Here is a 13,407-nt window from a genome sequence, read left to right as displayed (position 1 = left end):
CTGGACATGCCCCAAGACTTGCATGGTCTCCTCTCAGATGCCCAGGCAGCGGCTACGCAAGTCATACAGTCGGGGCTGGACACCACGGACTCTGTTGCTAGAGCCATGGGGACCTCTATTGCCACCAGCTGTAATGCTTGGTTGCGTACATCTGGATTCTCATCGGATGTTCAAGCCACACTCTTAAACTTGCCTTTTGATGGGGCTAAATTATTTGGCACTAAAGCTGAGACTGCGTTAGAGCGCTTTAAGGAGTGTAGAGCCATTGCTAAACCCTTGGGCCTGCAGGCTGTTTCGACCCCCTTTAGACGGCTGCGAGGTTTTGGACGAGGGGCTTCCTTTCGTGCGAGATCGCAGCAGGCAGGCCAGCAGTCTTCGAGCCTCCCTTATAGATCATTTAGGGGGAGGGGTAGGGTCCGCACTAGAGGGGCCACCCAGCAGCAGCACCCTTCCTCTTCCTCAGGGGGGGATGTGTAGGAAGTTGGCTCTGTATGCACTATTGTAGTAGACGCCCATGCGCAATGGAGCCGAAGAGGGAGGAGTCCTTCGGTCCCGTGACCAAAAAAGACTTCTTCGAAGAAAAACAACTTGTAATACTCCGAGCCCAACACCAGGCAGCGGACTGTGCTAAACATGTGAATCTGCAGCGACTAATGCCACGAACAGATGTACACTGGGTAAGTGACATTTTCATTCTAATGCTCTATTTTGTGGTAGTGTGGTCGAGCAGTAGGCTTATCAGAGGGTAGTGTTAAGGTAGTGTTGAGCATTTGTTGTACACACACAGGCAATAAATGAGGAACACACACTCCGAGACAATTCCAGGCCAATAGGTTTTTGTATAGAAAAATATATTTTCTTAGTTTATTTTAAGAACCACAGGTTCAAGATTTACAAGTAATACTTCAAATGAAAGGTATTTCACTTAGGTATTTTAGGAACTTTGAGTCAGCAAAATAGCATGTACAGTTCTCACAAAAATGACAGTGAGCTATTTTAAAACTAGACACAGTGCAATTTTCAACAGTTCCTGGGGGAGGTAAGTGTTTGTTAGTTTTGCAGGTAAGTAAACCATCTACAGGCTTCAAAGTTGTGTCCAAGGTAGCCCACCGTTGGGGGTTCAGAGCAACCCCAAAGTTACCACACCAGCAGCTCTGGGCCGGTCAGGTGCAGAGGTCAAAGTGGTGCCCAAAACGCATTGGCTTCGATGGAGAAGGGGGTGCCCCGGTTCTAGTCTGCCAGCTGCTATGTACCCGCGTCTTCGAAGGGCAGACCAGGGGGGGTATTGTAGGGCACTGGGGGAAGGGGCACAAGTTAGCACAAAAAGTACACCCTCTGTTGCACCGGGCGGCCGGGTGCAGAGTGCAAACACCCTTCAGTGAAGCAGGCAGGGAAGGGGTGGGGGGGCTCCTCGGGGTAGCCACCACCTAGGCAAGGCAGAGGGCCTCCTGGGGGTCACTCCTGCACTGGAGGTTGGATTCTTCAGGTCCTGGGGGCTGCGGTGCAGTGTCTTTACCAGGCGTCGGGTTCTTAGAAGCAGGCAGTTGCGGTCAGGGGGAGCCTCTGGATTCCCTCTGCAGGCGTCGCTTGGGGGGGCTCAGGGGGGTCAACTCTGGCTACTCACAGGGTCGCAGTTGCCGGGGAGTCCTCCCTGTAGTGTTGTTTCTCCGCAGGTCAAGCCGGGGGCGTTGGGTGCAGAGTGCAAAGTCTCACGCTTCCGGCAGGAAATGTGGAGTCCTTTTAAAAGTTGCTTCTTTGTTGCAAGTTTCAGTCTTTGTGGAACAGGGCCGCTGTCCTCAGGAGTTCTTGGTCCTTTTAGATGCAGGGTAGTCCTCTGAGGCTTCAGAGGTCGCTGGACCCTGGGGGACGCGTCGCTGTTGCAGTTTTTCTTGAAGTGGGGAGACAGGCCGGTAGGGCTGGGGCCAAAGCCATTGGTGTCTCCGTCTTCTCTGCAGGGCTTCAGGTCAGCAGCCCTTCTTCGTCTTCAGGTTGCAGGAATCTATCTTGTCACTGGCCAGTCAGGACAGCCCCTAAGGTGTCCTGAGCTGACGTGACTCTGACTTTTTTTAGAAATCCTCCATCTTGCAGATGGAGGATTCCCCCAATAGGATTAGGGATGTGCCCCCCTCCCCTCAGGGTGGAGGCACAAAGAGGGTGTAGCCACCCTCAGGGCTAGTAGCCATTGGCTACTAACCCCCCAGACTTAAACACACCCCTAAATCGAGTATTTAGGGGCTCCCAGAACCTAGGAAAATAGATTCCTGCAACCTAAGACGAAGAAGGACTGCTGACCTGAAAGTCCTGCAGAGAGGAAGGAGACACCAACTGCTTTGGCCCCAGCTCCAACGGCCTGTCTCCCCACTTCAATACTGCAACATTTGCACTATTTCAAAGTAAGGAATAGTATGCACAGAGTCCAAGGGTTCCCCTTAGAGGTAAGATAGTGGCAAAAAGAGATAATACTAATGCTCTAGTTTGTGGTAGTGTGGTCGAGCAGTAGGCTTATCAAAGGAGTAGTGTTAAGCATTTGTTGTACATACACAAGCAATAAATGAGGAACGCACACTCAGAGACAATTCCAGGCCAATTTATTTGAAGAAACACAGGTTCAAGATTTACATGTAATACTTCAAATGAAAGGTATTTCAGGTAGGTACTTTAGGAACTTTGAATTAGCAAAATAGCATATACAGTTTTCACATAAATGACATATAGCTATTTTAAAACTAGACACAGTGCAATTTTCAACTGTTCCTGGGGGGGAGTAAGAGTTTGTTAGTTTTTGCAGGTAAGTAAACCACCTACGGGGTTCAAGTTTGAGTCCAAGGTAGCCCACTGTTGGGGGTTCAGAGCAACCCCAAAGTTACCACACCAGCAGCTCAGGGCCGGTCAGGTGCAGAGGTCAAAGTGGTGCCCAAAACGCATAGGCTTCAATGGAGAAGGGGGTGCCCCAGTTCCAGTCTGCCAGCAGGTAAGTACCTGTGTCTTCGGAGGGCATACCATGGGGGTTTTGTAGGGCACCGGGGGGGACACAAGTCCACACAGAAAGTACACCCTCAGCGGCACGGGGGCGGCCGGGTGCAGTGTGCAAACAGGCGTCGGGTTTTCAATAGAAAGCAATGGGAGACCAAGGGGTCTCTTCAGCGATGCAGGCAAAGGGGGGCTCCTCGGGGTAGCCACCACCTGGGCAAGGGAGAGGGCCACCTGGGGGTCGCTCCTGCACTGGAGGTCGGATCCTTCAGGTCCTGGGGGCTGCGGGTGCAGTGTCCTTACCAGGCGTGTGGGGTCTTTGAAGCAGGCAGTCGCGGTCAGGGGGAGCCTCGGGATTCCCTCTGCAGCGTCGCTGTGGGGGTTCAGGGGGGTCAACTCTGGCTACTCACGGTCTCGTAGTCGCAGGGGAGTCCTCCCTGTGGTGTTTGTTCTCCACAAGACGAGCCGGGGGCGTCTGGTGCAGAGTGCAAAGTCTCAAGCTTCTGGCGGGAAACGTGTGTTTCAAAGTTGCTTCTTTGGTGAACAGAGCCGCTGTCCTCGGGAGTTCTTGGTCCTTCTAGATGCAGGGTAGTCCTCTGAGGCTTCAGAGGTTGCTGGACCCTGGGAACGCGTCGCTGGAGCAGTATCTTTAGAAGTGGGGAGACAGGCCGGTAGAGCTGGGGCCAAAGCAGTTGGTGTCTCCGTCTTCTCTGCAGGGTTTTTCAGCTTAGCAGTCCTCTTCTTCTTAGGTTGCAGGAATCTGAGTTCCTAGGTTCTGGGGAGCCCTTAAATACTAAATTTAAGGGCCTGTTTAGGTCTGGGGGGTTAGTAGCCAAAGGCTACTAGCCCTGAGGGTGGGTACACCCTCTTTGTGCCTCCTCCCGAGGGGAGGGGGGCACATTCCTATCCCTATTGGGGGAATCCTCCATCTGCAAGATGGAGGATTTCGAAAAGTCAGTGTCACCTCAGCTCAGGACACCTTAGGGGCTATCCTGACTGGCCAGTGACTCCTCCTTGTTTTTCTCATTATCTCCTCAGGCCTTGCCGCCAAAATTGGGGCCGTGGCCGGAGGGGGCGGGCAACTCCACTAGCTGGAGTGCCCTGGGGTGCTGTAACAAAGGGGGTGAGCCTTTGAGGCTCACCGCCAGGTGTTACAGTTCCTGCCGGGGGAGGTGATAAGCATCTCCACCCAGTACAGGCTTTGTTACTAGCCACAGAGTGACAAAGGCACTCTCCCCATGTGGCCAGCAACATGTCTGGTGTGTGGCAGGCTGCTAAAACCAGTCCGCCTACACGGATAGTCGGTTAAGGTTTCAGAGGGCACCTCTAAGGTGCCCTCTGGGGTGTATGTTACAATAAAATGTACACTGGCATCAGTGTGCATTTATTGTGCTGAGAAGTTTGATACCAAACTTCCCGGTTTTCAGTGTAGCCATTATGGTGCTGTGGAGTCCGTGTTTGACAGACTCCCAGACCATATACTCTTATGGCTACCCTGCACTTACAATGTCTAAGGTTTGGCTTAGACACTGTAGGGGCACAGCGCTCATGCACTGGTGCCCTCACCTATGGTATAGTGCACCCTGCCTTAGGGCTGTAAGGCCTGCTAGAGGGGTGACTTATCTATACTGCATAGGCAGTGTGAGGTTGGCATGGCACCCTGAGGGGAGTGCCATGTCGACTTACTCGTTTTGTCCTCACTTGCACACACAAGCTGGCAAGCAGTGTGTCTGTGCTGAGTGAGGGGTCCCCAGGGTGGCATAAGACATGCTGCATCCCTTAGTGACCTTCCCTGGCATCAGGGCCCTTGGTACCAGGGGTACCAGTTACAAGTGACTTACCTGGATGCCAGGGTGTGCCAATTGTGGAAACAAAAGTACAGGTTAGGGAAAGAACACTGGTGCTGGGGCCTGGTTAGCAGGCATCAGCACACTTTCAAATCAAAACTTCGCATCAGCAAAGGCAAAAAGTCAGGGGGTAACCATGCCAAGGAGCCATTTCCTTACACCCTCTGCATCTCTTTCTGGCCTGAAGCCTAAAGACCTGTCGAAATCCAGAGGAAATAGTCTCCCAACAACCTCCAGGGCATGGACAAAACTTCTCAGCTATCTAGGCTTCTACTCCCTTTATTCACCACACATCCCCCTTGCTAACAACCTGTGGCTCCCTCTCTCATGCGAGTGTCTGACTCTTGCTTCCCTCCATTTAAATATGGTCGCCGACCTGTTTGCAGACTCAAGCTCCGCTCGGCCACGGATGTGACAGAGGGGCATCAATCCTCTGCACTTGACAGATTTATCCTACCCAGGTTACACAGCACCTTACACACTGCATTGGCCACATCCTATGGAACCTAGATAATTTTCGGAATTCTGTATTACTAGCCAGGATCTTGCCCCCGATTCCCTCCAGGCTCTGCTGGGCTATGTGGAAGCGCTAACAAAAGTCTATTCGGTGGTTTGCTGCTTTGGTGCTACTGCTTGCCAGCAAAAATCTGAGGGAATCAGGCTCTGTGTGGTGTCACCTGGGTGGCTTGAGTTAGTTTCCTTTTAAATGATATGGATGTTACTAAAGTGAATGAATGTTGCCATTGTAGGCTATGGTAATATTTTTCACTGCTTTTATTATGGTACAGTGGGTTACCCCTTTGTAAGGAAATACCTCCTTGGCATGGTTGCCCCCTGACTTTTTGCCTTTGCTGATGCTATGTTTACAATTAAAAGTGTGCTGAGGCCTGCTAACCAGGCCCCAGCACCAGTGTTCTTTCCCTAACCTGTACTTTTGTATCCACAATTGGCAGACCCTGGCATCCAGATAAGTCCCTTGTAACTGGTACTTCTAGTACCAAGGGCCCTGATGCCAAGGAAGGTCTCTAAGGGCTGCAGCATGTCTTATGCCACCCTGGAGACCTCTCACTCAGCACAGACACACTGCTTGCCAGCTTGTGTGTGCTAGTGAGGACAAAACGAGTAAGTCGACATGGCACTCCCCTCAGGGTGCCATGCCAGCCTCTCACTGCCTATGCAGTATAGGTAAGACACCCCTCTAGCAGGCCTTACAGCCCTAAGGCAGGGTGCACTATACCATAGGTGAGGGTACCAGTGCATGAGCACTGTACCCCTACAGTGTCTAAACAAAACCTTAGACATTGTAAGTGCAGGGTAGCCATAAAAGTATATGGTCTGGAAGTCTGTTTTACACGAACTCCACAGCACCATAATGGCTACACTGAAAACTGGGAAGTTTGGTATCAAACTTCTCAGCACAATAAATGCACACTGATGCCAGTGTACATTTTATTGCAAAATACACCCCAGAGGGCACCTTAGAGGTGCCCCCTGAAACTTAACCGACTGTCTGTGTAGGCTGACTAGTTCCATCAGCCTGCCACACTAGAGACATGTTGCTGGCCCCATGGGGAGAGTGCCTTTGTCACTCTGAGGCCAGTAACAAAGCCTGCACTGGGTGGAGATGCTAACACCTCCCCCAGGCAGGAGCTGTAACACCTGGCGGTGAGCCTCAAAGGCTCACCCCTTTGTCACAGCACCGCAGGACACTCCAGCTAGTGGAGTTGCCCGCCCCCTCCGGCCCCGCCCCCACTTTTGGCGGCAAGGCCGGAGAAAATAATGAGAATAACAAGGAGGAGTCACTGGCCAGTCAGGACAGCCCCTAAGGTGTCCTGAGCTGAGGTGACTCTAACTTTTAGAAATCCTCCATCTTGAAGATGGAGGATTCCCCCAATAGGGTTAGGATTGTGACTCCCTCCCCTTGGGAGGAGGCACAAAGAGGGTGTACCCACCCTCAGGGCTAGTAGCCATTGGCTACTAACCCCCCAGACCTAAACACGCCCTTAAATTTAGTATTTAAGGGCTACCCTGAACCCTAGAAAATTAGATTCCTGCAACAACAACAAGAAGGACTGCCTAGCTGAAAACCCCTGCAGAGGAAGACCAGAAGACAACAACTGCCTTGGCTCCAGAAACTCACCGGCCTGTCTCCTGCCTTCCAAAGAACTCTGCTCCAGCGACGCCTTCCAAAGGGACCAGCGACCTCTGAACCCTCTGAGGACTGCCCTGCTTCGACGACGACAAGAAACTCCCGAGGACAGCGGACCTGCTCCAAAAGGACTGCAACTTTATCCAAAGGAGCAGCTTTAAAGACCCCTGCAATCTCCCCGCAAGAAGCGTGAGACTTGCAACACTGCACCCGGCGACCCCGACTCGGCTGGTGGAGAACCAACACCTCAGGGAGGACCCCCGGACTACTCTACGACTGTGAGTACCAAAACCTGTCCCCCCTGAGCCCCCACAGCGCCGCCTGCAGAGGGAATCCCGAGGTTTCCCCTGACCGCGACTCTCTGAAACCTAAGTCCCGACACCTGGAAAAGACCCTGCACCCGCAGCCCCCAGGACCTGAAGGAGCGGACTTTCACTGCAGAAGTGACCCCCAGGAGTCCCTCTCCCTTGCCCAAGTGGAGGTTTCCCCGAGGAAGCCCCCCCTTGCCTGCCTGCAGCGCTGAAGAGATCCCTTGATCTCTCATTGACTTCAATTGCGAACCCGACGCCGCTGAGGGTGAAATTTCTGTGTGGGCTTGTGTCCCCCCCGGTGCCCTACAAAACCCCCCTGGTCTGCCCTCCGAAGACACGGGTACTTACCTGCAAGCAGACCGGAACCGGGGCACCCCCTTCTCTCCATTGAAGCCTATGCGTTTTGGGCACCACTTTGAACTCTGCACCTGACCGGCCCTGAGCTGCTGGTGTGGTAACTTTGGGGTTGCTCTGAACCCCCAACGGTGGGCTACCTTGGACCAAGAACTGAACCCTGTAAGTGTCTTACTTACCTGGTAAAACTAACAAATACTTACCTCCCCCAGGAACTGTGAAAAGTGTCCACTTTTGAAATAGCTATTTGTGAATAACTTGAAAAGTATACATGCAATCGAAATGATTCAAAGTTCCTAATGTACTTACCTGAAATACCTTTCAAACAAGATATTACATGTTAAATTTGAACCTGTGGTTCTTAAAATAAACTAAGAAAAGATATTTTTCTATAACAAAACCTATTGGCTGGATTTGTCTCTGAGTGTGTGTACCTCATTTATTGTCTATGTGTATGTACAACAAATGCTTAACACTACTCCTTGGATAAGCCTACTGCTCGACCACACTACCACAAAATAGAGCATTAGTATTATCTCTTTTTACCACTATTTTACCTCTAAGGGGAACCCTTGGACTCTGTGCATGCTATTCCTTACTTTGAAATAGCACATACAGAGCCAACTTCCTACACCCTTCGACTATGGGGATGATTCAAGCCTGTGAATCTATCAAAGGTGCTAATACTGGAGAACTACAATTACAGGCAAGTAACTTTTTTTTCTTTCATTCAGCTGAGGCATGTGGTCAGATAAACCATGACATTTGTGAGGGAGAAAAATGCAATCACTCCTGTCATTTAGTACAGTTGCTGCAGTTTATTTTTCTTATTGGCACTGAAAACTTGCCAACAATGAACAAATTCACATTTTCTTCACTGTAACATAATGTTGCTTGGTCCTGTAAACTCTGGTTTCTCAGCTGAAGTGTTTTTTCCTTGCACATGGCTACTTGATTAAACTTTTGGCTTTTGTGTTTCTCTTCTCTAAGAGCTTGAATCATTCAGCCAGCCATCCCAGCTAAGCCCTGGTGTGCTTGCCAACTTGTCCTCTTCTCCTTCCTCCACCACAACAGCTGCTGCTACTGAATTTTCTGTTGGGGACCCCGAGGATGATGATGGCATGAAGCATCTTCAGCAGGTAAGGGAGCAATGACTTGAGTTCCTAATTTAAATAATTTAGTTGAAAGTATATTGCTTCGAACAGAACATAAGCATTGAGTAAGGTTTTTTGCCGGTGATTTCCCAGGGCCACAGTATTGGTGCACTCCAACTTGAAATAGTATGTACTCAATTTTAGTACTTCAGAGTTGGAGTGCTTTAGAAACAGAGAATTCTGTATACCGCAATAGATAACAGTAGGAGGAATGTCTAGTCAGTATGTGTCTGCCTGTACTCCAGCATTGGATCTGAATAGATCCACATGCTTGAACCATTCCCCTTTGTCAAGCTGGGACATCCATGCTAACATAACAGTGAGATCAAATTTCCATAAAAATATGTAGAAAAACATATGCATTAATACCCCCTGCACATCATTAGAAATGACCTAAAGTTCAACAAAGGAGATTAACTCTGCCACCGCACCTCAGGTTTACAGCCACACTTTGTGGAAGGTCGTCTTCTTCAGAGCTCTGTTAACACAAATGTTTTTTGCTATTTTTGTCTACAAACTGAATTCTGTAGGTTACTTAAGCATTTGCTGTTTTGTGGTTAATGTTCTTGGTGTGTAGCTCAGTTGAGTTGTTTTATTTTAATTGTTTTTTCGCTTTTAGATTATGCCAATCAAGGAAGGCACTGCTTAGTCCCTGTGCTTCTGATTGATACTTATTACTGAAGATTCTTCTTCTTTTGAATCTCCCCAGGTGCAAGACAGGAACAGGAAATTTTGTTAAAGTTTTCTAGCACCAGTAGGCGGTGAACTTTCGGTATATGCATTGGTTTCTACCAGATATGTTGTCACTGGGCCCATAAAACAGAGTTCCTTACTTGCATGCAATGATGCTTTTCTGAGCACAATGGTTCAGTCAGGCTCCATGGAGCTGATGGGTCCTTCCTTGTTGTCAGGTGACCGACATCTGCCTCATGCACAACTATGGCCTGGCTAGGACTACGCCTGCGCCCAGGTCTCCACTTGTAGCCACTCAGCTGTCACCACCACTAACCCTGTCTTCATTTTGATGACAGACACAGAGATTGTTAGTTAAAGCTAGACACAGAGATCACTCAGCACAGACTTTTGCCTATGGAAGGATACTGACAGCAGTTAATAACTGAGTGTTCGGTGGCATGTGTAGCTGCAGATACACATGCTGTGCATAGTCTGCCGTCTGGTGTTGGGTCGGAGTGTTACAAGTTGTTTTTCTTCGAAGAAGTCTTTTCGAGTCACAAGACCGAGGGACTCCTCCTCCTTTGTTTCCATTGCGCATGGGCGTCGACTCCATCTTAGATTGTTTTTTTTCCGCCATCGGGTTCGGACGTGTTCCTTTTCGCTCCGTGTTTCGGGACGGAAAGATAGTCATAACTTCAGAAAACTACGTCGGTATTGTTTCGTTCGGTATCGGGTTAGATTAGAATCGACACCGAATCCTGAAGAGCTCCGGAAGCCCTTCGGGGTAATTTCGATCCCCCGTCGGGGCCTGGTCGGCCCGACCGCGTGCAACATCGACACTGATGGAACGGACCCCGTTCCGATTCTGTCCTAAATGCCACAGTAAATATCCCTATACAGACGAACATTTGGTCTGTAACTTGTGCCTGTCGCCCGAGCACAAGGAAGAAACGTGTGAGGCCTGTCGAGCGTTTCGGTCGAGAAAAACGCTCCGTGACCGAAGAGTCAGACGGTTGCAGATGGCGTCCACGCCGACAGGACAACGAGGGTTCGAGGAACAGGGAGAAGAAGAAGAAGCCTTCTCCATCCATGAATCGGACTCGGAAGAATTCGACGTCGAAGAAACCGTGAGTAAGACGTCGAAGCAAGCACCACACGGTAAAACAGACAAAGCCCAGGGGACGCCACTGCCAACAGGCCATGGCTCAACCCATAAAGTAGGTGACCGTCCATCGGCACCGAAAAAAAGGCGAACTGGTGCCGAGGTCGTCCGACTCGGGTCGAGACACAGGCACGCAGCAATCTCGGGACCGAGAAAGTGCTGCAGAAAAGGGTCGACACCGAGACAGCAACGCCGAGAATGTTCGACACCGAAAAAGAGAAAAATCTCGTTGGAGCCGAAAACAACAAAAGACACGGTTTCGGTGCCTAAACGACCAGCAACCGAACCAACAGTCAGTTCGTACTCAGAGGAACAATCACTGTCCTCCCAAATGCGCAAACACAGGTTTGAGGAAGATTTACAAACCACAGATGTAGACCACACCCAAAAGTGGATCTTCATACAAAATGGTACAGGGAAGATCAGCACTCTTCCCCCCAATCAGGAGGAAAAGGAAACTCGATTTCCAACCACAAGAAAAGACACCACAAGCAAAAGTGGTAAAGAAGGTAACTCCACCACCCTCTCCACCACCGGTAACTCATACATCACCGGCACAGACTCCGTCACATTCACCAGCTTATACCACTATGAGCCAAGATAACCAGGATGCGTGGGATCGCTAAGACGCCCCAGTATCAGACAATAGCCCTGAGTCGTACCCTACGAAGCCCTCACCACCTGAAGACAGTACAGCGTATGCACAGGTGGTAGCTAGGGAAGCAGAGTTCCATAACGTGTCGTTGCACGCAGAGCCTGTCGAGGATGACTTCCTTTTCAACACCCTCTTCTCCACCCATAGCAATTATCAAAGCCTTCCTATGCTCCCGGGAATACTAAGGCACGCTAAACAGATCTTCAAAGAACCTGTCAAAAGCAGGGCAATAACTCCAAGGGTGGAGAAGAAATATAAAGCACCGCCCACAGACCCTGCTTTTATCATATCACAACTGCCACCAGACTCAGTTGTCGTAGGAGCGGCTCGTAAAAGAGCCAACTCGCACACATCAGGCGACGCACCACCTCCGGACAAGGAGAGCCGCAAATTCGACGCAGCTGGGAAAAGGGTTGCAGTACAAGCTGCAAACCAGTGGCGCATCGCTAACTCGCAGGCGCTCCTAGCGCGATATGACAGAGCCCATTGGGACGAGATGCAGCATCTCATCGAGCATCTACCCAAAGAATTCCAGAAACTGGCAAAACAAGTGGTTGAGGAGGGACAAAATATCTCCAACAACCAAATACGTTCCTCTATGGATGCAGCGGATACAGCTGCAAGAACAATAAATACCGCGGTAACCATAAGGAGGCACGCATGGTTGCGCACATCCGGCTTCAAACCGGAGATACAACAGGCAGTGCTCAATATGCCGTTCAATGAACAACAATTGTTTGGACCCGAAGTGGACACGGCAATTGAGAAATTGAAAAAAGATACTGACACAGCTAAGGCCATGGGCGCACTCTATTCCCCGCAGGGCAGAGGCACTTTTGGCACGTTTCGCAAAACAACCTTCAGAGGGGGGTTTCGAGGTCAAACCACACAAGCTAGTACCTCACAAACAACACCGTCTACCTACCAGGGACAGTACCAAAGGGGAGGCTTTCGGGGCCAATACAGAGGGGGACAATTCCCGAGAAACCGGGGAAAATTTCAGGGTCCCAAAACCCTGCCAACCAAACAGTGACTCACAAGTCACTCAACCCCTTCACACAACACCAGTGGGGGGAAGACTAAGCCAGTTCTACAAATTTTGGGAGGAGATAACAGACACTTGGGTCTTAGCAATTATCCGGCATGGTTATTGCATAGAATTTCTCCAATTCCCTCCAAACGTCCCACCAAAAACACAGAATATGTCAAAACAGCACTTAGACCTGCTAGATCTGGAAGTTCAAGCATTACTACAAAAAGACGCAATAGAATTCGTACCAGGTCCACAAAGAAACACAGGAGTTTACTCACTGTACTTTCTAATACCAAAAAAAGACAAAACACTGAGACCAATCTTAGATCTCAGAATATTAAACACCTACATCAAATCGGAACACTTTCACATGGTCACGCTGCAGGACGTATTACCACTGTTGAGACAGCAAGACTACATGACAACCTTAGATCTAAAAGACGCGTATTTCCACATACCGATACATCCCTCCCACAGGAAATACCTAAGGTTCGTATTCAAGGGAATACATTACCAATTCAAAGTGTTGCCGTTCGGTATAACAACCGCACCGAGAGTCTTTACAAAATGTCTAGCAGTAGTAGCTGCACATATCAGAAGACAGCAAATACACGTGTTCCCCTACCTAGACGATTGGCTAATCAAGACCAACTCCCTAACAAGGTGTTCACACCACACAGATTATGTCATACAAACCCTCTACAAACTAGGGTTCTCCATCAACTATACAAAGTCACACATTCTGCCGTGCCAAACACAGCAATACTTGGGAGCGACAATCAACACAATAAAGGGGATAGCCACTCCAATCCACAAAGGGTTCAAAATGTTTACAAAGTCATATGAGCCATGTATCCAACACAAAAAATACATGCAAAGAAAGTGTTAAAACTTCTAGGCATGATGTCCTCATGCATAGCCATTGTCCCAAACGCAAGATTGCACATGAGGCCCTTACAACAGTGCCTAGCATCACAATGGTCACATGCACAGGGTCAACTTCTAGATCTGGTGTTTATAGACCACCAAACATACATCTCGCTTCAATGGTGGAACAGTATAAATTTAAACAAAGGGCGGCCTTTCCAAGACCCAGT

General features: G+C 49.6%; 1 protein-coding gene across 1 annotated transcript in view; it reads left to right on the top strand.

The window, feature by feature from the left end:
• The window catches only part of GIGYF1 (GRB10 interacting GYF protein 1), a 656,843-nt gene that overhangs the window by 299,157 nt on the left and 344,279 nt on the right, over positions 1-13,407 (top strand). The window contains exon 14 of the mRNA XM_069215543.1: positions 8,622-8,770. Within this exon, the coding sequence (XP_069071644.1) occupies positions 8,622-8,770 (149 nt within the window). The remainder of the gene's footprint in view (positions 1-8,621; positions 8,771-13,407) is intronic.

The sequence above is a fragment of the Pleurodeles waltl genome, chromosome 12 (assembly GCF_031143425.1).
Source record: "Pleurodeles waltl isolate 20211129_DDA chromosome 12, aPleWal1.hap1.20221129, whole genome shotgun sequence".
NCBI lineage: Eukaryota > Metazoa > Chordata > Amphibia > Caudata > Salamandridae > Pleurodeles > Pleurodeles waltl.
Note: the sequence above shows the minus strand (reverse complement) of the source record. Positions and strands in the feature narration are given on the sequence as shown.